At 43.8% G+C, this 27,627-nt stretch overlaps 1 protein-coding gene across 1 annotated transcript in view; it reads left to right on the top strand.

The window, feature by feature from the left end:
- Nucleotides 1-26,347, top strand: part of rab32a (RAB32a, member RAS oncogene family) — a 43,250-nt gene extending 16,903 nt beyond the window's left edge. The window contains exons 2-3 of the mRNA XM_068045755.1: nt 16,604-16,884; nt 25,958-26,347. Coding sequence (XP_067901856.1) covers nt 16,604-16,884; nt 25,958-26,107 — 431 coding nt within the window. The 3' untranslated portion in view covers nt 26,108-26,347. The remainder of the gene's footprint in view (nt 1-16,603; nt 16,885-25,957) is intronic.
- Nucleotides 26,348-27,627: the final 1,280 nt, after the last annotated feature.

The following is a 27,627-nucleotide window of genomic DNA, read 5'->3' as shown; positions in this document are numbered from 1 at the left end:
CTCTTAATGCCATCATACATTCCTCTGTTTCCGGTGTTGGAGGCCAGCTGAATATGACTGCATAGGTGTTGCCAGTCGTCATTTGCGCAGCGCCTGGCTGTTCTTTGTGCAGCGCTTCTGGCTGCTTTAAGTGCTACAGATGTTAACTCACTGGGGGCTTTCTTGTAGTTCAACAGTGCAATGTGCTTGGCGGCTATGACAGGCTCCAGCTCTTCAAAGTGAGATTGAAATCAGTCTGCATTCTGCTTCTCACGTTTGCCACAGGTGGTCATAGCTGACTCATAGATGGCGTCTCTGATGTGGGCCCACTTGGTCTCTGCATCCCCTGTGGGAGTGTTTTGAAGGGCTTTTACAAGTGAATTTTGAAACTTATGTAACAGCTGTGGATAAGAAATTCTGTTAGTGTTGATGCGCGGGCGACCCTTCTGCTTGGAGTGATACAGCTTCTTTGGTTTGAGTGTAAACTTGCTACACACCAGGGAGTGGTCAGTGTCGCAGTCCGCACTGTGGAAGCTGCGTGTGATTTGGACACTGTTTATAGAGGCTCACCTTGTGTCGATGAGGTCCAGCTGGTGCCAATGACGTGATCTTGGGTGCCTCCATGAAACCTGGTGACAGGGTTTAGTATGAAAGAACGAGTTGGTGATGCAGAGGTTGTGATAGGTACACAACTCCAGCATTCTCATTCATCCTTCCAATGCCATAGCGCCCAAGGCAGGAGGGCCATGAGTCATGGTCGGCCCCAATCCTGGCGTTAAAGTCCCCCAGCAGGAACAAATATTCAGTATTGGGAATGCTACTAATATTATGGAGTTCCTCGTAGAACTGGTCTTTAACTTCAGGTGGGGAGCAAAGTGTTGGAGAATAGATGTTCAGTAGGTGTACTGGACCAGAGGTGGTGAGCAGTCTGATGGACGGTATGCATTCCGAGCCATTTGAAGGTGGCTCTATCATGCTGAGCAAAGAGTTTCTGATGGCGAAGCCCACTCCATGCTGCCTTGGTTCTTCAGGATCCCTACTCTGCCAGAAGAAGGTGTAGTCTTGCTCTCTTAGAGATCCGCTCGCAGGAAGGCTTGTCTCCTGAAGTGCTGCAATGTCCACATTGAGTCTACTGAGCTCGTTGTTAATGATGGCGGTCTTCCGAGAATCGTTGATTTGTGTAAGGTCTTCCGACGGGCCAAGACACACAGTTCTGACGTTCCAGCTTGCAAAACTAAGGGCTGGTACCTTCTTTCCTTTTTTTTGTCATGCTGTTTGGTGCGGTGTTACAGTCCACTTGTCGGGCAATGACTCTGAGCTCCAAGCACCCATTGAAGCAGGTAGACTGTGGCGGGACAGAACCTTACTGACCGGGGGCTGCCCATTTTGAGGCGGTAGCTGTCCAGTGAGATGCGATGACCTCTCCCACCGACAAAGGCAACCCGTGGTGCCCAATCTCTACGCCAATTGAGCTGGACTTATTCCCCATAACTGCTGCCTTCCGTGTTGTTTTGGTCGCTGTGAGGCGACTGTGGAGTGACCTCTCCATGGCGCATGCCTGGACAGATGTATGGAGGTTGTGAGTTGCCCAAGCGTCAAAACCCCGCTCTCGGCCTTTCTGGTGGGGTCCAGAGGAGTGCAGAGTACGACGTTTGGCACCGGTATGGCTGCAGGAACTGCCGGAAACATGCCAAAGGTGACACATGACCGCCTTTGGGGTTCCGCTCCGGATTTTCTGTTAGTGTTTACTCCCTTAGCCTTGGCCTCTCCCGAGACACCCACAAGGCAGTGGGGTTGTTAGGACCCCTGCTCAGGGATAAGAGCTAACAAGTAAGCTGTGTGATTTCATGGAGGGAAAGGGAAGGGGGGACGGGGGGAAGGGGGTGCGGTGGATGCCGGGGGAAGCGGGTGCGAGGGGGGTGAGCTGGGGAGGGGGTGCGGGGGGTGAGCTGGGAAGGTGGTGAAGGTGAGGGGGGGGGGGGGGAAGGGGGGAGGCGTCTGGTGGGGGTCGCAACCCTGGCGAGCGGGCCAGCCCACAGTCTGCACAGCCTCCTTGATGTCGGCGTCCTCCAATCTGACGTTGTGCTCATGGTCGCCATCCAGCTCACCGGTGGAGTTTCTTCCCCGGCTCCCAGCTGTGACTACATGCAACACAAAAGATAGTCTCTTACTTCAATCCTGTTTTCTCATTACAATTTCAATCTCTGATTTTATTTTTTGTGGTCTTTCTCTTCCTCAAACAGTTTTTACTCTTTGCATTTCTAAAAAAGGAATTTCTATAGAATTGCTTTACACCCTTTGTTGCAAAAGGTAGTATTGGCCCTGATCATCCTCAGTTTCTAGATGATCCTTTTTACAGAAACTTTAAATGGTCAACAGTCTTATCTTTCATTCTCTGAATTTTCTTCTCTCGTGCCTCTAATTCTTACTGTGCCTACTCATTCTCTCTCTCTTTTTAAAAAAATCCTCATTTAAATGTATTTGTATAATATGCTAATGATGTGATGTCATAATGGCGTCACTTCCGTGAACTGGCCATGCTTGGTGTCCATCTTGTCTGTTAGTACCACCCAAATGTATCACACTCGTAGGCAGTAACAGCCATTGATTACAGCTGGCCCACCTCGTTCCAACTGATTTTACCCAACCTGTCATTTTAATTCTCTGCCCCACTCCCTTTCTGACCTCTCTGTCCTCGACCTTCTTTACTGTTCCAATGAAACTCAACGTAAGCTCGATGAACAGCTCTTCATCTTTCATTTAGGCACTTTACAGCCTTCTGGACTCAACATTGGGTTGAACAATTTCACATCATAACCTCAGCTCCCATTTTATTTTTGGATGTCAGCTGTTGATGATTCTGCTTTTCCCATTTTATATTTCCTCTGGATCCATCTCTTATTTCTTTACTTGTCCCATTGCCATCTCTTTTTGCCTTGCACCATTATCCCTTTTGTCATTTAATCACCCCTGCCTTCCAACCTATCACAGGCCTTCTCTGTTTTTTTTCCACCTACCTTCTCCCTTTCCCTGTCTCTGTACTTAATTAAAACCTGTTACATCGAAAGATCATCGACCTGAAACTCTAGTGTTCTCTCCACAGATGCTGAATATTTTTTTATTTCAGATTTTACTGAGTTCCAAACTGCCTTATTCTCCAAGGAGAATTTTTCCATATGTGACCATACTTTGGCCATAACATTTGTAGTTCTCCCACACAAAAGGAAGCAGCATAACACATTAGCTTCCGTCCTTTCTCTGCAATGCAAAGAACAATATCTTCTCTACCTGACCATTCACATGATCTCTCACTGTTTTAAACAGCTGCTGTTCCACGGTCAGAGGCAAGAGATCTTCAATACTCTTAAATTCATCAATTTTTAATTTGCATCGCCTGTGATCACTGAGTTCATTGGCTGGGTCATAAGCTGATGCCAGGCTCCTTTTAACATTTTTTAACTGCTGTTTCAATCCCCTGTTCTCTGATTGTAATATTTCCACTCCTGTATTGCCTGCCACCTCAGTAACCATTGGGCTGTAGCAGTGATAGCTGCCAGTTGTGACTCAACCAGCAATACTGATATATTTTCCATTTGTTAGCTATATGCCACCTCATTCTGCACTTTTCTCTTTTAACACAACTATTTTCCTTCATCTGCGCATGAAAGTGAGCTGCATGTCCTAATAAACGCCTTGCTGCATTTAATGTCATCCATTTATCCATTCACTAAACCTTCTGTGTGGGTTATCACTGTCACATATGTCTTGTCTGGTTTGGTCATTACAGTGACCTGCTTCAGTTTGAATCTGACACCAAATATAAGTTGCAACTTAATCCTTTATTTTGTTCGATCAAGCCTTTGATGCACGCTATGTCTCTAGGCAGTAGATATACAGAAAAATTATACGTTGGACGTCCAATCGCTCTACACCTCCATCCCCCACCAGGATGGTTTGAGGGCTCTCCGCTTCTTCCTGGAACAGAGGCCCAACCAGTCCCCATCCACCAACACCCTCCTCCGCCTGGCTGAACTTGTTCTCACATTGAACAACTTCTCCTTCAACTCCATGCATTTCCTTCAAGTAAAAGGTGTCGCTATGGGTACCCGCATGGGTCCTAGTTATGCCTGTCTTTTTGTGGGATATGTCGAGCATTCTTTGTTCCAGTCCTACTCAGGCCCCCTCCCCCAACTCTTTTTCCGGTACATTGATGACTGTATCGGTGCCGTTTCCTGCTCCCGCCCCGAACTAGAAAACTTTATCAACTTTGCTTCCAATTTCCACCCTTCTCTCACCTTTACATGGTCCATCTCTGACACTTCCCTTCCCTTCCTCGACTTCTCTGTCTCCATCTCTGGGGATAGGTTGTCTACCAATATCCATTATAAGCCCACTGACTCCCACAGCTACCTCGACTACACTTCTTCACACCCTACCTCCTGTAAGGACTCCATTCCATTCTCCCAGTTTCTCCGTCTCCGACGCATCTGCTCTGATGATGCTACCTTCCATGACGGTGCTTCTGATATGACCTCCTTTTTCCTCAACCGAGGATTTCCCCCCACTGTGGTTGACAGGGCCCTCAACCGTGTCCGACCCATTCCCCGCACCTCTACCCTCACCCCTTCCCCTCCCTCCCAGAACCGTGACAGGGTTCCCCTTGTCCTCACTTTTCATCCCACCAGCCTCCATATCCAAAGGATCATCCTCCGCCATTTTCGCCACCTCCAGCGTGATGCCACTACCAGTCGCATCTTCCCCTCCCTTCCCCTGTCAGCATTCCGAAGGGATCGTTCCCTCCGCGACACCCTGGTCCACTCCTCCATTACCCCCACCACCTCGTCCCCATCCCAGGGCACCTTCCCTTGCAATCGCAGGAGGTGTAATACCTGTCCCTTTACCTCCTCTCTCCTCACTATCCCAGGCCCCAAACACTCCTTTCAGGTGAAGCAGCGATTTACTTGTACTTCTTTCAATGTAGTATACTGTATTCGCTGCTCACAGTGTGGTCTCCTCTACATTGGGGAGACCAAGCGCAGACTGGGTGACCGCTTTGCGGAACATCTCCGCTCAGTCCGCAAGCAGGACCCTGAGCTTCCGGTTGCTTGCCATTTCAACACTCCCCCCTGCTCTCATGCTCACATCTCTGTCCTGGGATTGCTGCAGTGTTCCAGTGAACATCAACGCAAGCTCGAGGAACAGCATCTCATCTACCGATTAGGCACACTACAGCCTGCCGGTCTGAACATTGAGTTCAATAATTTCAGAGCATGACAGCCCCCCACTTTACTTTCATTTTTAGTCATTTTTAGTTATTTTTTCTTCCTTTTTTTTTTGGCATTCCTTTTTACATTTTTTACAATCTTTTTTTGTATTTATTTCAGTTCATCTTAGTTTGTTCAGTTTGCTCACCCACTGTTTTTTTCAGGTTGTTTTTCTTCAGGTTTGCACTTGCTGATGTTCAATATTCAGTATATTCACACCTAATCTGTACTAATGCTTTGTCTTTCAACACACCATTAACATATTGTTTGCCTTTGCTCCGTGACCTTTTGGTCAGCTATGTGGCCTGGTCCAATCTGCACCTTCTCCTTTGTTATCTCTTGCCCAACCCCCACCTCACTTGTTTATAATCTGTGACTTTTCTAATATTTGTCAGTTCCGAAGAAGGGTCACTGATCCGAAACGTTAACTCTGCTTCTCTTTCCACAGATGCTGCCAGACCTGCTGAGTGAATCCAGCATTTCTTGTTTTTGTTACAGAAAAATTATACCCTGTTTCCCCTCTGAGTAGAGATGTAACTTCCACTGATCCTTTCATTGGAACATAGGAACAGGAGTAGGCCATTTAGCCCCTCTAGCCTGTCCAATCACTCAATGAGATCATGGTTGATCTGTGACCTAACTCCATATACCCACCTTTGCCCTGTATCCCTTAATACCTTTGGTTAACAAAAATCTAGCAATCTCAGATTTAAAATTAACCATTGACCTAGCATCAACTGGCATTTGAGGGAGAGACTTCTAAACTTCTGCCACCCTTTGTGTGTAGAAGTGTTATCTGACTTCACTTCTAAAAGACCTGGCTGTAACCTTTAGGTTATGTCCCCTCACCCTAGACAGCTCAACAAGCATAAAAAGTTTCCCTTAATATCTTGAAAACATCGATCAAATCATCCCTTGACCCTAGTCTGTGTCATTTATTGCTTGGAAGCCAGGTATCCTACTGGTTAATCTACTCTACTCCCTCCAGGGCCAGTATATCCTTCCTAAGATGCGGTGCCTAAGCTGAACACAGTATTCCAGGTGTGGTCTAACGAGGGCTTTCTATAGCTGTAGCATAACTTCTATCTCCGTGTATTTTAGTCCTCTATATAAAAAGGTCAGCATTCCATGAGCTTTTTTGATTATTTTCTGTACCTGTTCATCTCATTTTAACGATCCATGCACATGGACCCCTAAGCCTCTTTAGACCTCCACTACTGCTAGCTTTTCACCATTTAGAAAATACTCTGATCTATTTTTTTCAGATCCAAAGTGGATGACCTCACACTTACCTATATTGAAATTTATTTGCCACAGTTTTGTCCATTCACTTTACTAATATCTCTTTTGTAGTTTTGTGCTTCTATCTACACTGATTACCATGACACTTATCATAGAATGGTTACAGCACAGTAAGAGGCCATTTAGCCTGTCATGGCCATGCTGGTTATCTGGAAATGCAACTCGCCTAGTCCCACTCACGCGCTTTTTCCGCGTAGCCTTGCAACTTTTTCTCTTCAGATAATTATCCAATTCCCTTTTGAAAGCCACGATTGAATCTGCCTCCATCACACACTCAGGCAGTACATTCCAGATCCTAACCACTCTGTGTTTAAAAAAAAAACAAAAGATTTTCCTTATATCACTGCTTTTGCCAATCACCATAAGTCGGTGTCCTCTTGTTCTTGATCCTTCCGCCAACAGGAACAGTTTTTCCCTGTCTACTCTGTCCAGACCTCTCATGATTTTGAACACTTTTATCAAATTTTCTCTTAATCTTCTCTTCAAGCAGAACAGCCCCAGCTTCTCCAGTCTATCAACATAGCTGAAATTCCTCATTTCTAGAACCATTCTTGTGAATCTTTTCTGTACCCTCGATTAACGCCTTCACATCCTCCTTAAAGTATGGTGCCCAGAACTGGATGCAATACTCCAGTTGAAGCTGAACCAGTGTTTTATACAGGTTTATCATAACTTCCTTGCATTTGTACTCTGTGCCCCTATTTGTAAAGCTCAGGGTTCCATATGGTTTATTGACCACTTTCTCAACCTGCCCTGTTACCTTCACTGCATGTAAATTCCCAGATGTCTCTGCTTCTATACCCCCATTAGAATTGTACCCTTTATTTTATATTGCTTCTGTTCATTCTTCCTATCAAAATAAATCACTTCACACTTCTCTGCATTAAATTTCATCTGCCACTTGTCTGCCTATTCCACCTTGAAGTTCCTATGTCCTCTTGAAGTTAATCGCTATTTTCCTTGCAGTCCAAGTTTTGTGTCATCTGCAAATTTTGAAATTGTGCCTTATACACCCAAGTCTAGGTCATTAATATATATTAAAGAAAAGCAGTGGTCTAATAGTGATCCCTGGGGAACCCCATTACATACCTTCCTCCAGTCCTAAAAACAACAGTCACAACTACTCTGTTTCCTATCACCCAGCCAATTTTGTATCCATGCTGCTACAGTGCCTTTTATTCCATGTGCCCTGACTTTGCTGACAAGCCTGTTATGTGGCACTTAATCAAATGCCTTTTGGAAGTCCAGGTATACCACTTTTCAAACGCATTATCCTTATCAACCTCTGTTCTCAAAAAAGCTCGAGCAAGTTAATTAAACATGATTTGTCCTTAACAAATCCATGCTGGCTTTCCTTAATTAATCCACATTTGTCCAAGAAGATGTAACAAGCGGGGTGGATAAAGGGGAGCTAGTAGATATAGTGTATTTGGATTTCCAAAATGCATTTGATGAGGTGCCACATAAAGGGTTACTACACAAGACAAAAACTCATGGTGTTGGGGGTAATATATTAGCATGGATAGAGGATTGGCTAACTAACATTAGGAAACTCTAGGAAACAGAGAAATGGGCAATTTCAGGTTGGCAAATGGTAACTAGTGGAGTGCCGTCGGGATCAGTGCTGGTGCCTCAACTATTTACAATCTATATTAATGATTTGGATGAAGAAATCAAGTGTATTGTAGCCAAATTTGCTTCTGGTACAAAGATAGGTAGAAAAGCAAGTTGAGGAGGACGGACTGTCTGCAAAGAGATATAGATAGGTTATCTGGGTGTCTTTGTACATGAATCACAAAACGTTAGCATGCAGGTACAGCAAGTAATTAGGAAGGCAAATATTGGCACTTATTGCAAGAGGGATGAAGTATAACAGTAGGGAAGTCTGGTTACAAGGCATTGGTGAGACCACATCTAGAGTACTGTGTACAGTTTTGGTCTCCTTGCTTAAGGGATATAATCACATTGGAAGCAGTCAGAGAACATTCAATAGGCTGATTCCTGGGATGAAGGGGTTGTCTTATGAAGAAAGGTTGAGCTAGTTGGGCCTATACTTTGAGTTTAGAAGAGTACTGTGTTCAGTTCTAGTCATCTCATTACAAAAAGGATGTAATTGCACTAGAGAGGGTACAAAGGAGATTTACGAGAATGTTGCCAGGACTGGAAAAATGCATCTATGAGGAAAGATTGGATAGGCTGGGGTGGTTCTCTTTGGAACAGAGGAGGCTGAGGGGAGAACGATTGAGATGTATAAAATTGTGGGGGGCCTGGATAGAGTGCATGTGAAGGGCCTATTTACCTTAGCAGAGAGGTCAGTGACAAGGCGTAGATTGAAAGTGATTGGTAGAAAGATTAGAGGGGAGATGAGGGAAAGTTTTTTCACCCAGCAGATGTAGGGATCTGAAACTCACTGTCTGAAAGGGTAGTAGAGGCAGAAACCCTCAACTCATTCAAAAGGAGTTTGGATATGCACCTCAAGTGCTGTAACCTGCAGGGCTACCGACTAAATGCTGGAAAGTGGGATTAGCCTGGGTGGCTCATTGTTCGGCCGGCGCAGATACGATGGGCCAAGCAGCTTCTTTCTGTACCGTAAACATTCTGTATTCTAAGAATGAGAGATGATCTTATTGAAACATACAAGATTCTGAGGGGGCTTGACAGGGTAGATACTGAGAGGATGTTTCCCCTCGTGGGGGAATCTAGAACTAAGGGGCACAGTATCAAAATAAGGGATCTCCCCTCCAAGATAGAGATGAAGAGGAATTTCTTCTTTCAGTTTAATCTTTTGGAATTCTCTTTCCCAGAAAGCAGTGGAGGCTGGGTCATTGAATATATTCAAGACTGAGTCAAGGATTATGGAGGGGCTGACAGGGAAGTGGTGTTAATGCCACCATCAGATCAGCCACAATCTTATTGAATGGTGGAACAGGCTCGAAGGGCCGAATAACCACCTCCTGCTCCTATTTCTTATGTTCTTAAGTGACTGTTAATTTTGTCATGCTTTATGATTTCTGAAAGCTTTCCCACCACCAAGGTTAAACTGACTGGCCTGTGGTTGCTGGGCCTTTTTGAACAAGGATGTAACATTTGCAATTCTCCAGTCTGCTGGTACCATACCTGTATCTAAGAAGGATTGGAAGATTATGGACAGTGCCTCTGCAATTTCCACTCTTTTTTCTTTTTCCCTCAATGTCCTTGGATACATCTCATCCAGCCCTGGTGACTTATCAACTTTAAGTACAACCAGCCTATCTAATACTTCCTGTTTATCAAATTTTAGCTCATTCAATGTCTCAGCTATCTCCTGTTTCACTATGACATGGGTAGCATCCTCCTTGGTAAAAACAGATGCAAAGTAGCCACTTAGTACCTCAGCCATGCCCCCTGCCTCCATGCATGAATCCTCTTTTAGGTCCCTAACTGGTCCCACCCCTCCTTTTGCCACCTTTTTACTATTCATATGCCTTGAAGACTTTTGTATTTTATCTTTGGTTGGCTGCCAGTCTCATCTCATACTCTCTTGACTTCTTTTTATTTTTTTCATTTCCTCTCTGAACCTTCTATATTCAGCCTGGTTCTCAATTGTATTATCCACCTGACAGCTGTCATATGTACAGAAAGTGCTGGAAATACTCAGCAGGTCTGGCAGCATCTGTGGAGAGAGAAACAGAGTTAACATTTCAGGCTTGTGACCTTTCATCACAGATGCTGCCAGACCTGCTGAGTATTTCCAGCACTTTGTTTTTATCTCCGATTTCCAGCATCCGCAGTATTTTGCTTTTATATCTGTCAGAGGTACTCTTTTTCAGCTTCATCTTATTTTCTTTCATCATCCAGGGAGCGCTGCATTTGTTTACTCTTCTTTTCCCCTCATAGGAATGTATCTTGACTGTACTTGAACTCGCTTCTCTTTAAAGGCGGCCCATTGTTCCATTACTTATTTTGGTGTCATCAGTAAACTTGGATACATGGCGCTGTATCTATATCCATGTCGTTAATAAATATGGTGGATAGTTGTGTCCCCAAAACAGACCCTTGTGGGACATCACTAGTCACATCCTGCTAATTGGAGTACTCGCCCATATTCGTACTCTCTATCTCCTGTCACTCGGCCAATTTCCTAAACAGGTTAATAATTTGCTTTCAATTCCAACTTTGGCCAACGGTCTCTTACAAGAGACTTTATCGACGCCTTCTGGAAGTCGATATAAATAACATACATAGACATTCCCCTGTCTGCTATTTCAGTCACCTCTTCAAAAGGTTCAATCAGATTCGTCAGGTATGACCTACCCTTTACAAATCCATGCTGTCTCTCTCCGATCAGCTGAAAATTTTCAAGGTGTTCGGTGACCCTATCCTTAATTATAGGCTCTAGTAATTTCCAAAAATAGATGTTAGGTTAACTTCTGGGTTTATAATTTCTTGGTTTCCCTTTGACTTTTGATCCTGACTCTCTACAAATTGTAAAGGAAAGCTCAAGATCTTATAGACCGCTAGTCATGCGCACTGTCCTAGATGATTCAGTATGGCATGTCAAGTGGAAATGTGATCAAGATTCCCAGAAATGAGGTACTTCCAACAAAACTTGTAGAAGGTCAATCTTTTTGACATTTAAGCAGTATCTAGTCATCTTATTCCTATTGTCTGTTTCCTTATATCAAAACTATTTTGTTTATTTTATTTCATATTTTTGCAACAAAAAGTCAGCAACATGAACCATATATCCTCCACCTCAGCACAAGCTAATCAGTTAGACAAATTGTATCCGGATATGTCAAGTCCTAAACAATCCTAGGATGGGAATGGACTATTTCTTTTTTTCTAGCTACAGTACAAACCCACAAGCTACCCATATGTTAAAAAGAATGCAAAAACCTTAATCATATTAGATTAAACAATCTTAATCCTACATATATACATATGCACAACTCGGGTATCTTACAACAGGTTTGTCACTGTATAATGTCGGGTACAGTACTGGAGGATACAGGTCTGCCACTGGTGGGGCTGGAAGGCGTTTAGAGCAATTATGTGACCATTTTTAATTTGTTCCTGGGAGATGGGCGTCACTGGCTAGGCTAGCATTTATTGCCCATCCCTAATTGTATAAGTGGTGGTGAGCTGCCCTCTTGAACCGCTGCAGTCCATGTAGGGTAGGTACACCCACAGTGCTGTTAGGAAGGGAGTTCCAGGATTTTGACCCAACGACAGTTAAAGAACGTCAGGATGGTGTGTGGTTTGGGGAACTTGCAGGTGGTGGTGTTCCCATCCATCTGCTGCCCTTGTCCTTCTAGGTGGTAGAGGTCGCGGGTTTGGAAGGTGCTGTCCAAGGAGCCTTGGTGCATCGCTGCAGCGCATCTTGTAGATGGTACAAACTGCCGCTGTGCGTCCAGTGGTGGTGGGAGTGAATGTTGTGGATGGGGTGCCAATCAAGTGGGCTGCTTTGTCCTGGATGGTGTTGAGCTTCTTGAGTGTTGGAGTTGCACCCGTCCAGGCAAATGGAGAGTATTCCATCACACTCCTGACTTGTGCCTTGTAGATGGTGGACAGGTTTTGGGGAGGCAGGAGGTGAGTTACTCGCCGCAGGATTCCCAGCCTCTGACCTGCTCTTGTAGCTATGGTATTTATATGGCTACTCCAGTTCAGTTTCTGGTCAATGGTAGCCCCTCGGATGTTGATAGTGGGGGATTCAGTGATCCTAATGCCATTGAATGTCAAGGGGAGATGGTTAGATTCTCTCTTGTTTGAAATGGTCATTGCCTGGGACTTGTGGGGCGTGAATGTTCCTCATTACTTATCAGCCCAAGTCTGGATATTGTCCAGGTCTTGCTGCATCTGGATATGGGCTGCTTCAGTAACTGAGGAGTCACAAACGGTGCTGAACATTCCCCACTTCTGACCTTATGATTGAAGGAAGGTCATTGAAGCAGCTGAAGTTGATTAGGCCTATGGCACTACCCTGAGGAACTCCTGCAGTGATGTTCTGGAGCTGAGATGATTGACCTCCAACAAACACAAGCATCTTTCTTTGCGCTAGGTATGACTCAAACCAGCAGAGGGTTTTCCCCCTGATTCCCATTGACTCCAGTTTTGCTAGGGCTCCTTGATGCCATACTCGGTAAAATGCTGCCTTGATGTCAAGGGCAGTCGCTCTCATCTCACCTCTTGAGTTCAGCTCTTTTGTCCATGTTTGAACCAAGGCTGTAATGAGGTCAGGAGCTGAGTGGCCCTGGAGCCGGATGTCATTGGCAGATCCCAGAGCATCGGTGAGCAGGTTATTGCTAAGCAAATGCGGCTTGATAGCACTGTTGATGACGCCTTCCATCACTTTACTGATGATTGAGAGTAGACTGGTGGGTGGTAATTGGCCGGGTTGGACTTGTCCTGATTTTTGTGTACAGGACATAACTGGGCAATTTTCCACATTGCCGGGTAGATGCCAGTGTTGTAACTGTACTGGAACAGCTTGGCCAGGGTCACGGCAAGTTCTGGAGCACAGGTCTTCAGTACTATTGCCGGAATGTTGTCAGGGCCCATAGCCTTTGCCGTATCCAGTGCCTTCAGTGGTTTCTTGATTTCACGCGGAGTGAATTGAATTGGCTGAAGTCTGGCATCTGTGATGCTGGGGACTTAAGGAGGAGGCCGAGTTGGATCATCAACTCGGCACTTCTGGCTGGAGATTGTTGCACATGCTTCAGCCTTATCTTTTGCAGTGATGTGTTGGTCTTCCCCCATCATTGAGGATGGGGATATTTGTAGAGCTACCTCCTCCAGTTAGTTGTTTAATTGTCCACCACCGTTCACGACTGGATGTGGCAGGACTGCAGAGCTTTGATCTGATCCATTGATTATGGGATCGCTTAGCTCTGTCTGTCGCATGCTGCTTACGTTGTTTGGCACGCAAGTAGTCCTGGGTTGTAGTTTCACCAGGTTGACACCTCATTTTGAGGTATGCCTGGTACTGCTCCTGGCATGCCCTCCTGCACTCTTCATTGAACCAGGGTTGGTCCTCCGGCTTGATGGTAATGGTAGAGTAGGGGATATGCCGGGCCATGAGGTTAGAGATTGTGGTTGAGTACAATTTTGCTGCTGCTGATGGCCCACAGTGCCTCATGGATGCCCAGTTTTGCATTGCTAGATCTGTTCGAAATCTATTCCTTTTAGCACGGTGATAGTGCAACACAACACGATAGAGGGTATCCTCAATGTGAAGACAGGACTTTGTCTCCACAAGGACTGTGCGGTGGTCACTCCTACCAATACTGTCGTGGAGAGATGCATCTGCGGCAGGTGGATTGACAAAGACGAGGTCAAGTATATTTTTCCCACTTGTTGGTTGTTGGTTCCCTCAACACCTGCTGCAGACCCAGCCTAGCAGCTATGTCATGTAGGATTCGGCCAGCTCAGTCAGTAGTGGTGCTACCGAGCCACATTGAAGTGCCCCCCCCCCCCGTAAAGAGTACATTCCTTACCCTTGCCATCATTAGTACTTCCTCCAAGTGGTGTTCAACATGGAGCAGTACTGATTTATCAGCTGAGGGAGGAGCAGGAGGTTTCCTTGTCCATGTTTGACCTGATGCCACGAGACTTCATGGGGACTGGAATCGATGTTGAGGACTTCTAGGGCAGCTCCCTCCCGACTGTATACCACTGTGTTGCCGCCTCTGCTGGATCTGTCCTGCCATGGGAGTTTGCAGATGATATGAAACTTGAAAATGTAGTAAACAATGAGAAGGGTATTAACAAATTGCAGGAGAACATAGACTGGTGAAATGGGAAGACACATGGCAAATGAAACTTAACACCGAGAAATGTGAAGTGAAACGTTTTGGGAGGACGAATGATGAGCGGCAGTGTGAAATAAATAGTGCCAGGATAGAGAGACCTGGGGGTGTATGTGTCTATGGTGGCAGGACAAGTTGAGAAGGCAGTTAAAAAAGCATATGGGATCCTTGGCTTTATTCCTAGAGCCTAGAGTGAAAAAGCAAGGAAATTATGCTAAACTTTTATAAACCACTGGTTAGGCCTCAGTTGGAGCATTGTGTACAATTTCGAGTACCACGTTAGGAAGGATGTCAAAGCCTTGGAGAGAGTGCAGAGGCGATTTACCAGGGATGAGGGACTTAATTTTATATGGAGAGACTGGAGAAGTTGGAGTTATTCTCCTTACCACAGAGAAGGTTCACAGGAGATTTGGCAGAGGTGTTCAAAATCATGAAGGATTTTAATAGAATAAATTAGGAGAAACTATTCCAGTGGCAGAAGGATCAGTAACATAGTATAACATAGATATGCAACATATATAACATTGTAGCATACAGTATCCCGAGCTTTATTAATGGGGGCATAGAGTAGAAGAGCAAGGAAGTTATGTTGAAAATGTAAAAGACACTAGTTCGACCTCAGCTGGTGTATTGTGTCCAGTTCTGGGTGCCTCACTTTAGGAAAGATGTGAGGGCATTGGAGAGAGTACAGTAAAGATTCATGGGAATGGTTCCAGGGATGAGAAACTTCAGTTATGAAGACAAATTGGAGAAGTTAGGAATGTTTTCCGTGGAGAAATGAAGGCTGAGAGGAGATTTGATAGAGGTATTCAAAATCATGAGGGCTCTGGACAGAGTAGAGAGAGAAACTGTTCCCACTCGTGAAAGGATTGAGAACGAGAGGGCACAGATTTAAAGTACTTGGTAAGAGAAGCAGCGAGTGGTTAAGGTCTGGAATGCGCTGTCTGAGAGTGTGGTGAAGACAGGTTCAATTGACTCATTCAAAGGGGAATTAGACTGTTATGTGAAAAGGAAGAATGTGCAGGGTTATGGGGAGAAGGTGGAAGAGTGGCACGAGGCGAATTACTCATTCGGAGAGCCAGTGCAGACACGATGGGCCGAAAGGACTCCTGCGCTGTAACAGTTCTGTGATTCTGTAACCAGAAGATGATTGACAAAAGAACCAGAGGCAACATGAGGAAACATTTTTTTTATACAGTGAGTTGTTGAGATCTGGAATGCCCTGTTTGAAAGGAGGGTGGAAGCAGACTGATGAGTAACACTGAAAAGAGAAGTTGATAAATATTCGAAGGGAAAAAATATTATGATTCACAATGATATGTTTCCAGTAAGCACACGATACTTGATGGTGGAGTATACGAAACAGACTTTATTGATATCTAGTGTAGGTGATTGGCCCAACTAGACTCAGAGTGGCTTTCAGCCTCTAGTTCTGTCTTTCAAGCCCTCTGTAGATCTGTTGAAACCATGTTCCTTTATACACTGTATTTTGCCGACATGAAAGGTATTTGTCATAGTCAAGGTCTCACATTGTATCTGATCCTGAATCATTTGGAAACGGTCCATTCATGTAAATAGTCGTAGTTGTTTACTTTGAAGCTACTTTTCTCAAACCGGACTTCCTGACTTAACTGTGGGAAAATACTTTGAGTCATAGTTTTATTAACCGTTAACTTTCTATACTATAGTTAATGGATCCCTCTACCTTTGTTTATTAGATTAGATGCCATTCCAGTCACTTATTCTGTTGCACTAGCATTTCTCGGAGGTAATACTCAGACATTTGGAGCAGAAATTAAACTATGCTTTTTTCTCATGGCACTGCAAAGCCTATTGTTCCAAGATACAAGGACGTTCAATTATTAACCTTTAACTCTCAAGTTGTCCAACATGCAACTCTCCAGGATGTCCAACACACCACACTGACTACAACGGTTCAAGACCCACCACCAGCTTCTCAGGGCAGCTAGGAAGGACCAATAAATGGCACCTTGCCAATGTCACCCAAATCCCAAGAATAATAGTATAGATGCATTTAAGGGGAAGCTAAATAAGTACATGAGGGAGAAATTAATAGGAGAATACGTTGATAGGGTTAGATGAAGTAAGGTGGGAGGAGGCTCATGTGCAGCATAAAAATCAACATGAACCAATTGGGCCAAATGGTCTGTTTCTATGATGCACATTCTGTTAACTAAAAAAATAAATCAAAACTTTCATTATTTGTGGAATTTATTATGTTTACTTTTGGCTATTTTTTGGCTGCCGCAGGTCAAGAACGATTTGGCAACATGACGAGGGTATATTATAAAGAAGCTGTCGGAGCTTTCATTGTTTTTGATGTGTCCAGACACTCGACATTTGATGCTGTTGTGAAATGGAAAAATGACTTGGACAGTAAAGTGAAGCTGCCCAATGGGAAGCCAATCCCTGCTGTGCTCTTGGCAAACAAATGTGATCAGCAATGGGATGGTTTGGAGAATAGCCCAGCGATGATGGACCGCTACTGCGAGGACAATGGTTTCATAGCATGGTTTCAAACCTCCGCTAAGGTTAGTGACGATTAGCCAACTGCCTGGGGCACTGCAGCAGGAAAGCCACCATTCCAACAGGTTGGGCTGCTTTCTGACCAGGTGTCAGGCACAGCTCAGAGGTAGCACTCCTTCCTCTGAAATGGAAGCTTGTGTGTTCATGATTGGAGACTTGATGCTCCTAGAGCACAAGGGGAATGCTTCACTATTGGAGGTGGCGACTTTCGAATAAGTCATTAAACATCTCTCTCAGGTGGATGTGAATGACCCGAAGGCATGATTTCGAAGAAGCACAGCAGAATTATCCTGGTGTTTTGCTAAAATTTATCCCTCAACTAGCACTAAAAACAGATAATCTGGTTATTTAGGAACATAGGAACAGATGTATGGCCCTTGAACCTGTTCCGCTATTCAACAGGATCACAGTTGATCTGTGACCTAACTCCATGAATCTGCCTTTGCCCCATATCCCTTAATGCTATTGGCTAACTAAAATATATCAATCTCGTTTTAAAATTAACAATGGATCTAACAGCAGTTATCGCTTGCGGAAGAGAGTTCCAAACGTCTACTCGCTTTGCATGAAGAGTTTCCTAATTTTACTCCTGGAAGGTCTGGCTCTAATTTTTTGCCTATGCCCCCTAGTCCTAGACTCACCAACTAACAGAAATAGTTTCTCCCAATCTATCACAAAACGAAGTGGAAGTGTGAGTTGTGAGGAGGATGCAAAGACGCTTCAAGGGTATTTGGAGAAGTTAAGCGAGTGGGCAAAAATTTGGCAGATGGAATATAATATGGAGAAATGTGAGGTTATCCACTTTGGTAGGAAAAATGGCAATACAGAGAATTTCTTAAATGGTGAGAGGCTGGGAAGTGTTGAACCTCACAGGGACTTGCATGTCCTTGTTCATGAGTCATTGAAGGCTAACGTGCAGGTACAGCAAGCAATTAAGAAGGCAAATAGTATGTTAGCCTTTATTACAAGAGGATTTGAGTATAGGAGTAAAGATTGTCTCACTGCAATTATATAGAGCCTTGATGAGACCGCACCTGGAGTAATGTGTGCAGTTTTGGTCTCCTTACCAAAGGAAAGATATACTTGCCATAGAGAGAGTGCAACAAAGGTTTACCAAACTAATTCCTAGGATGGAGGTAGTGTCCTATAAGGAAAGATTAAATAGACTGGGCCTTTATTCTTTGAAGTTTAGAAGAATGAGAGATGATCTCATTCAAACATACAAAATTCTTACAGGGCTCGCCAGGGTAGTTGCAAGAAGGATGTTTCCCCTGGCTGGGGAGTCTAGAACTGGGGGACACAGTCTCAGAATAAAGGGAGGCCATTTAGGATTGAGATGAGGAGGAATTTCATCACTCAGCGGGTTGTGAATCTTTGGAATTCTCTGCCCTAGAGGGTTCTGGAGGCTCAGTTGTTGAGTATATTCAAGACAGATTGATAGATTTCTACATATTAAAAACATCAAGGGATATGGGGATAGTGCAGGCAAATGGTGTTGAAGTAGAAGATCAGATGGCAGAGTGGACTTGAAGGGCTGAATGGCCTACTCCTCCTATTTCTTACGTACCCTATTTTGTTCCCCTTAATATCTTGAAAATCACCCCTTAATCTACTAAATTCCAGGGAATACAACCCTAGTTTGTTTAAACTCTCCTCATAGCTTAACCCTTGAAGTCCAGGTATCATTCTAATAAATCGACATTGCACTCCCTCCAAGGCCCAGACCAACATATTCTTCCTAAAGTGTGGTGCTCAGAACTGCTCACAGTATTCCACATGTGGTTTAATCAGGGTTTTGTGTAGCTGGGGCATGACTTCTACCCCTTGTGTTCTACTGCTCTAGATATAAAGGTCAGCGTTCCATTAACTTTTTTGATTATTTCCTGTACTGTTTGTGACATTTTAATGACCTCTGTACCTGGAACCCCAAGTTTCTTTGGACTTCACTGTTTCTAGCTTTTCACCATTTAGAAGGCACCCTGTTCTTTTTTTTTTAGCTCCAAAGTAGATGACCTCACATTTGCTTTGAAACCCAATTGCCACAGTTTTGCCCATTCACTTAATCTATCAATATCCTTTTGTAATTTTATGCTTCCATCTGCACTGCTTCCAATACCGCCTATCTTTGTGTCATCGGCATGTTTGCCATCATCTAAGTCATTAATAAATGCAGTGAATAGTTGAGGCCCCAACGCTGATCCTTGCAAGACACCACTAGTAAAATCCTGCCAGTTAGAGTCCCTGTCCATTATCCCTATTCTCTGACACTACTGTTCAATCATTTCCTATTTGGGTTAATTTACCTTCAATTTCAAGAGCTTCAACTTTAGCTAACAACCTCTTATGAGGGGCTTTTTAGACACCTTCTGGAAGTTCATATAAATAACATCCGTAGGTATTCCCCTGTCCACTGCTTTTGTCAGCTCTTCAAAAAATTCAATTCGTCAGGCATGACGTTTGTTTTACAAATCTATGCTGGCTCTCTGAGATCAGCTGAAAATATTTGCATATTTAACATTTTCTGTCCCCCTATCCTTAATTATAGCCTCTAACAATCTCCCAATAACGGATGTTGGGCTAACTGGTTAATAATTCCATAGTTTCCTCTGACGCATGCAATTTTCCAATCTAAAGGAACGGTTCCTGAATTGGGAGAATTTTGGAAGATTATAGTTGGGGCATCTGCAACGTTCTCTCCTTTTAAAACCCGAGGATGGAAGCTATATGGTTCTGGGAACTTTGTTGCTCTTCAGTTTCACTAATTTCTCCATTACTGTTATCTTGCTTACATTAATTTTGTTGAGTTCCTGTCCCTCGTTCAATAATAGTTTCCTTGGGATGTCTGGCATGCTGACCTTTTCCTCTACCGTAATTATTCAGCATATCCACCATTTCCTGATTTTCATTGACAACGTCACCATTACCAGTTTTCAAGGGCCCACATTCTCCTGATTACCCTCTTTTCCCTAGTATAATTGTAATTTTTTGTGTTGGTTTTGATATCCCTTGCAAGTTTCTTTTCATACTTTTTGTAGCTCATTATTTACTTTGTCACCCTTTACTGCTCTTTTGTTTCTGTCCCATTCATCAGGATCCGTGCTATTTTTTGCATTTTTGAAAGCTTTTTATTTTAGTTCTATATTGTCTTTCACCTTTATTAGTTTTCCATTGCTGTCTTTTTTGGCAAATAGAGTTTTGGTTCTTCAGGGGTATAAACTGGTTCTGTATCACATTAAATTCTTTTTTGAATGCCTCCCACTGATCTTCTGTCATTTTATCCATTAACAGATTAGTCCAGTTTACTGCGGACACTCTGGCTCATCCCATTGGAGTCGGACTTAATTACATCTATAATCTTAGTAGCTAGTTCACGTTTCGCCCTTTCAAACACTAGATTGAACTTGATCATATTATGATTGCTATAGGATAAACGTTAATGCACAGCTAAGCTATTAACTAAATATAGCTCATTACTCATTGCCTTCCTGTTGGTTCTAGGATATACTATTTCAGAAAACTGTCCTGGACACACAAGAAATTCACAACCTTTGTTATATGTGCTGATCTGCTTATCGTAATCTATATGAAAGTTAAAATCCCCCATTGAAACCATGCTGCCTTTGCTACATGCTTGTCTAATCTCAGCATTTATACAAGCTACCACTTCACAGCCATTACCAGGGAGCCTGTACACAATTCTCACTGCATTCTTCAATCTTTTTCTGTTATTTAATTCTACCCATAAAGTTTTAACTGCTTGTTTATCCTGTCTTGTCATTGAAGTGATTTCATCCTCAATCATTAAGGTAATTCTTCCCCCTCTACCATTTTCCCTATCTGTCCTGTAGATCTTATAACCTGGTATATTTAGTTCCCAGTCCTGACCGTCTTGCAGTCACATCTCCGTAATGACTATCATGGCTTACCCCTCCATTTTATTACTATGGGACCTTGCTGTGCTCAAATTGGCTGGTGTGTTTCCTAAATTACAACAGTGTTTACACTTCAAAAGTACTTCATTGGCTGTATTCATATATAAGGAGCAAGAGGGTAACTAGAGAAAGGATTGGCCCACTCAAGGACAACGGAGGAAAATTATGCGTGGAGTCAGAGAAAATGGGTGAGATTCCAAACGAGTACTTTGCATCGGTATTCACCAAGGAGAGGGACATGACGGATGTTGAGGTTAGGAACAGATGTTTGATTACTCTAGGTCAAATCGGCATAAGGAGGGAGGAAGTGTTGGGTATTCTAAAAGGCATTAAGGTGGACAAGTCCCCAGGTCCTGATGGGATCTATCCCAGGTTACTGAGGGAAGTGAGAGGGGAAATAGCTGGGGCCTTAACAGATATCTTTGCAGCATCCTTAAACACGGGTAAGGTCCCGGAGGACTGGAGAATTGCTAATGTTGTCCCCTTGTTTAAAAAGGGTAGCAGGGATAATCCAGGTAATTATAGACTGGTGAGCCTGATGTCAGTGTTAGGGAAGCTGCTGGAGAAGATACTGAGGGATAGGATCTATTTCCATTTGGAAGAAAATGGGCTTATCAGTGATAGGCATCATGGTTTTGTGCAGGGAAGATCATGTCTTACCAACTTAATAGAATTCTTTGGGGAAGTGACAAAGTTGATTGATGAGGGAAGGGCTGTAGATGTCATATACATGGACTTCAGTAAGGCGTTTGATAAGGTTCCCCGTGGTAGGTTGATGGAGAAAGTGAAGTTTGCATGGGGTCCAGGGTGTACTAGCTAGATGGATAAAGAACTGGCTGGGCAACAGGAGACAGAGAGTAGCAGTGGAAGGGAGTTTCTCAAAATGGAGACGTGTGACCAGTGGTGTTCCACAGGGATCCGTGCTGGGACCACTGTTTGTGATATACATAAATGATTTGGAGGAAAGTATAGGTGGTCTGATTAGCAAGTTTGCAGACGACACTAAGATTGGTGGAGTAGCAGATAGTGAAGGGGACTGTCAGAGAATACAGCAGAATATAGATAGATTGGAGAGTTGGGCAGAGAAATGGCAGATGGAGTTCAATCCGGGCAAATGCGAGGTGATGCATTTTGGAAGATCCAATTCAAGAGTGAACTCTACAATAAATGGAAAAGTCCTGGGGAAAATTGATGTACAGAGAGATTTGGGTGTTCAGGTCCATTGTTCCCTGAAGGTGGCAACGCAGGTCAATAGAGTGGTCAAGAAGGCATACGGCATGCTTTCCTTCATCGGACGGGGTATTGAGTACAAGAGTTGGCAGGTCATGTTACAGTTGTATAAGACTTTGGTTCGGTCACATTTGGAATACTGCGTACAGTTCTGGTCGCCACATTACCAAAAGGATGTAGATGCTTTGGAGAGGGTGCAGAGGAGGTTCACCAGGATGTTGCCTGGTATGGAGGGCGCTAGCTGTGAAGAGAGGTTGAGTAGATTAGGATTATTTTCATTAGAAAGACGGAGGTTGAGGGGGGGACCTGATTGAGGTGTACAAAATCATGAGAGGTATAGACAGGGTGGATAGCAAGAAGCTTTTTCCCAGAGTGGGGGATTCAATTACTAGGGGTCACGAGTTCAAAGTGAGAGGGGAAAAGTTTAGGGGGGATATGCGTGGAAAGTTCTTTACGCAGAGGGTGGTGGGTGCCTGGAACGCGTTGCCAGCGGAGGTGGTAGACGCGGGCATGATCGCGTCTTTTAAGATGTATCTAGACAGATACATGAATGGGCAGGAAGTAAAGAGATACAGACCCTTAGAAAATAGGCGACATATTTAGATAGAGGATCTGGATCGGCGCAGGCTTGGAGGGCCGAAGGGCCTGTTCCTGTGCTGTAATTTTCTTTGTTCTTTGTTCTAAAGTGCTTTGGGACATCCTGAGGTTGTCAAAAGTGCTATATAAATGCAAGTCTATCTTTTTGTTGCTGGTGTTGCCCTGTCACTATTAACCTAATGTTATAACAATGGTCCCTTCTAAGCTGCAAAGTTGATCTCGGCTACAGGTAAATAATCAGGCATTTCCTCAATCCTGCTCACTTCAACTTCACTCCTGCTTGCCTCCGCTCCAGCCCTACTCATCTCATCACCATCCCTGCTCGCCTCCGCTCTACTCCAGTTCACTACATGAGCCTGAAATGTGTTCGCCTTATTACATTTTTGAAACCACTTATGTAGAAAAAAAAGCAACTGCAATTATTTTGCACCTTTAATGTAACAAAAAATATTCCAAACCTATTCATAATGGAAATAAATAAGGAAATAGGTACTAAGCTATGGTAATGTAGGGTGAGATTTGGAGGAATGACTGGTCACTAAGATAGAAGAGTGATTTGGAGAGGCAACTGGGAGCTGAGCGTTGCAGGTGAGATTCAGAGGGGTGACTGGCTGCTGACTTTTGCAGGGTAGTGATTTTGGCCTAACCATCAGCCTCAAGAAAACGAACATCATCGGACAGGATGTCAGAAATGCTCCATCCATCAATATTGGAGACCGCTATCTGGAAGTTGTTCAAGAGTTCACCTACCTAGGCTCAACTATCATCAGTAACCCGTGTCTCGATGCAGAAATCAACAAGCGCATGGGAAAGGCGTCTGCTGCTGTGTCCAGACTGGCCGAGAGTGTGTGGGAAAATGGCACACTGACACGGAACACAAAAACCTAAGTGTTTCAAGCCTGTGTCCTCAGTACCTTGCTCTACGGCAGCGAGGCCTGGACAAAGTACGTCAGCCAAGAGCGACGTCTCTATTTATTCCATCTTCGCTGCCTCCAGAGAATCCTTGGCATCAGGTGGCAGGACCATATCTCCAATGCAGAAGTCCTCGAGGCGGCCAACATCCCCAGCATATACACCTTACTGAGCCAGCGACGCTGGAGATGGCTTGGCCATGTGAGCCGCATGGAAGATGGCAGGATCCCCAAGGACACATTGTACAGCGAGCTCGTCTCTGGTATCAGACCCACCGACCGTGCATATCTCCGCTTTAAAGATATCTGCAAACACAGCATGAAGTCCTGTGACATTGATCACAAGTCGTGGGAGTCAGTTGCCAGCGATCGCCAGAGCTAGCGGACAGCCATAAAGGCGGGGCTAAAGAGTGGCGAGTCAAAGAGACTTAGCAATTGGCAGGAAAAAAGACAGAAGCGCAAGGAAAGAGCCAACTGTGTAACAGCCCAGACAACCAGTTTTATCTGCAGCACCTGTGGAAGAGCCTGTCACTCTAGAATTGGCCTTAGTAGCCACTCCAAGCGCTGCTTCACAAACCACTGACCACCTCCAGGCGCGTATCCATTGTCTCTCGAGACAAGGAGGCCAAAGAAGAAGAATAAGGATCCAGAAACGTGACGGTGCTCAGCTTTGGGATGGATTGATTTGGAGAAGTTACTGGTGCTGAGCAATGGGGGAGAGTTTCCGAGGGGTGCTGAGCTTTGTTGGGGACGTGATTTGGAGAGTGAAATAAAGTTTTGTTGAAGTGATGGGGTTTAAGACAGTTTTTAAAGGAGAAAGGGTTGAGAAAGGAGTTTCAAAGAGTAGGGCTGAAAACCCTACTGGTATTTCTGGAAAGAAAAGAGGGGAGAGAGCACACAGGATGTCCGAGGACCAGAGGGAGCCACCAGCAATACGTGCATTGTCATTCTGGAGTGTCTGTCTTTACAAAAGTCGTATTTTATGTCTTAAAAGTGGGTAATGCAAGAATCAAGAATGCGAAGCTGTGCCTGGAATATTTGAGTTCTGTCCAGACAGTGGGATTGGCAGTGATGAGGTTAGATAAAGAGCAGGCGCAACAGAAGAGGAAATTATCTTTCCAAGTAGAGTTTCACAGTTTCATCCTAAATGTATGAAGTTTCCAGAAATGGGCTGGAGGTTAGCAGCAGCTGCCTCTTTCAACTCGTGAAGGGGCTTTTAATAATGTACTGAGTTCTGGAGTTTTGCAGTGGGCATACGGGAGACTGGTTGTTGTTTTGGTCTATGACAGGCATGATGCCGATCTGTTTTATCATAAGAGCAGGAAGTAATGATTCAAACCTTCAAACCTGTTCAATCATTCAATCAGATTGCAACTGTATCTAAACTCCATTTACCCACCATTGTACCACATCCCTTGTACCCTTACACACAAAAAGCTATTAATTTCAGTCTTAACCCTTTCAGTGGGTGGGGGGGGGGGGGGAAGAGAGTTCCAGATTTCCACTACCTTTTGTGTGCTTCCTGATTTCACTCTTGAATGTTCTAGCTCTAATTTTAAGGTTGTTTTGCCTTGTTCTAGATTCTCCCACCAAAGGAAATAGTTTCTCTGTATCTACCCTATTGTGTCCTTTTATCATTTTAAACATCTTCATCAGATCAGCTCTGAAATCTCCTAAACTCAAAGGGAATAAAAGCCAAGTGTATGCAACCTGTCCTCATAATTGAACCCCCCCCCTCCCCCCCCCAGCTCCAAAATCATTCCTAATACCTCAAGCTGTGCCTGGTAACGTGCAGTTACCTTCCCAGAATTATTTTTTTGTGCTAATTGTAGGTTTCGGCAATGATACAAATACCTAGTTTAATTGAAATTAGCAGGAAAAGACAAATGAATTAGATTGGGCACCTGCTCAAGTCAGTGGGGTGAGTGGGGTATTGAAAGTGGGATGTTGTAAGAGGTGTTAGAGAGACAAATTGAAGGAAGAAGACCAAGGGCGAGGAAAAGAAGGATTCTTATGGGTCACCTTGTCAACCATGGCTCAGTGGGTCGCACTGTCACCACTGAGCCAGACAATGAGTTCCCCCTGGTGGCGCAGCCATCATTTATCCCTCAAACAGCATCAGTTTAAAAAATAAAATAGGTTTATCTGGTCATTATCACTTTGTTGTTTGTGGGACCTTGCTGTGCACAAATTGACTGCTGCTTTTCCTACACTACAACAGTGACTATACTTCAAAAGTACTTAATTGGCTATGAGGTGTTTTGGATCCTGAAGTCGTGCAAGGTGCTATATAAATATAAGTATTTCTTTGATTTTTCTTGTATGTTGTCTTGCAAATCATAATATATAGATGTTTTCTTGTAATGAATTAATGTTTAATAAAACTTTTTTTTTTCTAATGGTTGCAGGAGAACATAAACATTGACGAAGCAACCCGGTTTTTAGTGGAGAATATTCTGGCCACTGATTCCATCCATCAATCTGAGAACACTGATGCGAATAAAGTTAATCTAACAGAGGAGACTGACGAGGCTGAGGGCAAGTCACAGTGTTGCTAACACACTGCCCCTCTTCCAATAACACTTTATGAACTTTGGAGACAACAAACTTTTCTACGCTACAGCAAAGAAGATGACTACTAAACAGTACTAACACACCTTCAGCTAACTATTATTTAAACAAAAGTTTTCACTTAGTTTTAATTAGGAATGGAATGATAAAAATATTTCAAGTCTTTTTCATGCCAAATTTTCTGTAACCTTTTTGAAATAACATTAAAATAATTGTTCGGTCTGTCAGTTTTTGTACACTGTCTATCTTTGCCCCAGTATTCTGAGACACCAGACATCAGCTACTGTCCAATAACCAGATTGGAGTAACGTCCATTAAAACATTTTGGGCTTTGGTACAACGACTATGTCAATCTGTGAATTGCTTGAAATCGGTATGCATTGTAAATTTGGTAAAGTATTTCATATGTCAGTGAGGTTTTTGAGAATTGAGCCATTGAGTTTAGTTTTTCTAATTTGACCGGACACAGTGACCCGAGTATGGTATCGCAGAAAGGCAGCAGCATCATGGACCCATCCGGTTTTATCGGGTTGCTGGTTTTCCCAAAGTCCAGGGGGCAATAAATGTCACTCCCATTGAGTTCTGACCTCTCACAGTCAACAGATAAGAGGTACCATTCACTCAGACTGAAGCTGACCAAACACAGTCCTACACCCATATCCTCTCCATCACAAAGACTGCCTTCTTCCACCTCTGTAATATTGTCTGTCTTCGCTCCTGCCTCAGCCCATCTGCTACTGAAACCCCTGATGCCTTTGTGGCCTCCAGATTCGACTAGTCCAATGCTCTCCTGACCAACCTTCCAACCTCTGTAAACTTCAGTTCAGCCAAAACTCTGCTGCCCATATCTGAACTCGCACCAACTCCTGTTCACCCATTACCCCGTGTTCTCGCTAACTTACAATGGCTCTTAGTCCACTGATGCCTCGATTAAAAAATTCTCAACTTGTGTTCAAATTCCTCCATGGCCTCACCCCTCCCCATCTCTATAACCATCTCCAGCCTTACAACCATTTGAGATCTCTGCAGTCTTGCAATTCTGGCCTCTTGGCATTTCCCACTTCTTGCATCCCACATTAGTAGCTGGGTCGTTAGGCCCTAAGCCCTGGAACACTCTCCCTAAACCTCTCCATCTATCTTTTAAGATGCTCCTTAAAACCTATTTCATTGATCAAACTTTTGGCTGCCTGTTCTAATAACTCCTCCTTTGGCTTAGTGTCAATCTTTGTATGATTTACACTCCTGTGAAGCATCTTGGGCTGTTTTACTATGTTAAAAGCCCTATATATATGCAAGTTGTGGTACCCATTCGTGTGGACATTTCCAATTTTGTCATAACATAAGATGAGTATGGTAATGTGATTATGTAACTGGACTAGTAATTCAGAGAATAGGGATTCAAATCTCACCATGGCAGTTTGAGCATTTGAATTACGTTTTTTAAAAAATCTTGAAATAAAGTGACTATGAAACTATTGGATTGTCATAAAAATGTAACTGCTTCAGT

This window comes from Heterodontus francisci, chromosome 13, assembly GCF_036365525.1.
Source record: "Heterodontus francisci isolate sHetFra1 chromosome 13, sHetFra1.hap1, whole genome shotgun sequence".
Taxonomy (NCBI): Eukaryota; Metazoa; Chordata; class Chondrichthyes; order Heterodontiformes; family Heterodontidae; genus Heterodontus; species Heterodontus francisci.
Note: the sequence above shows the minus strand (reverse complement) of the source record. Positions and strands in the feature narration are given on the sequence as shown.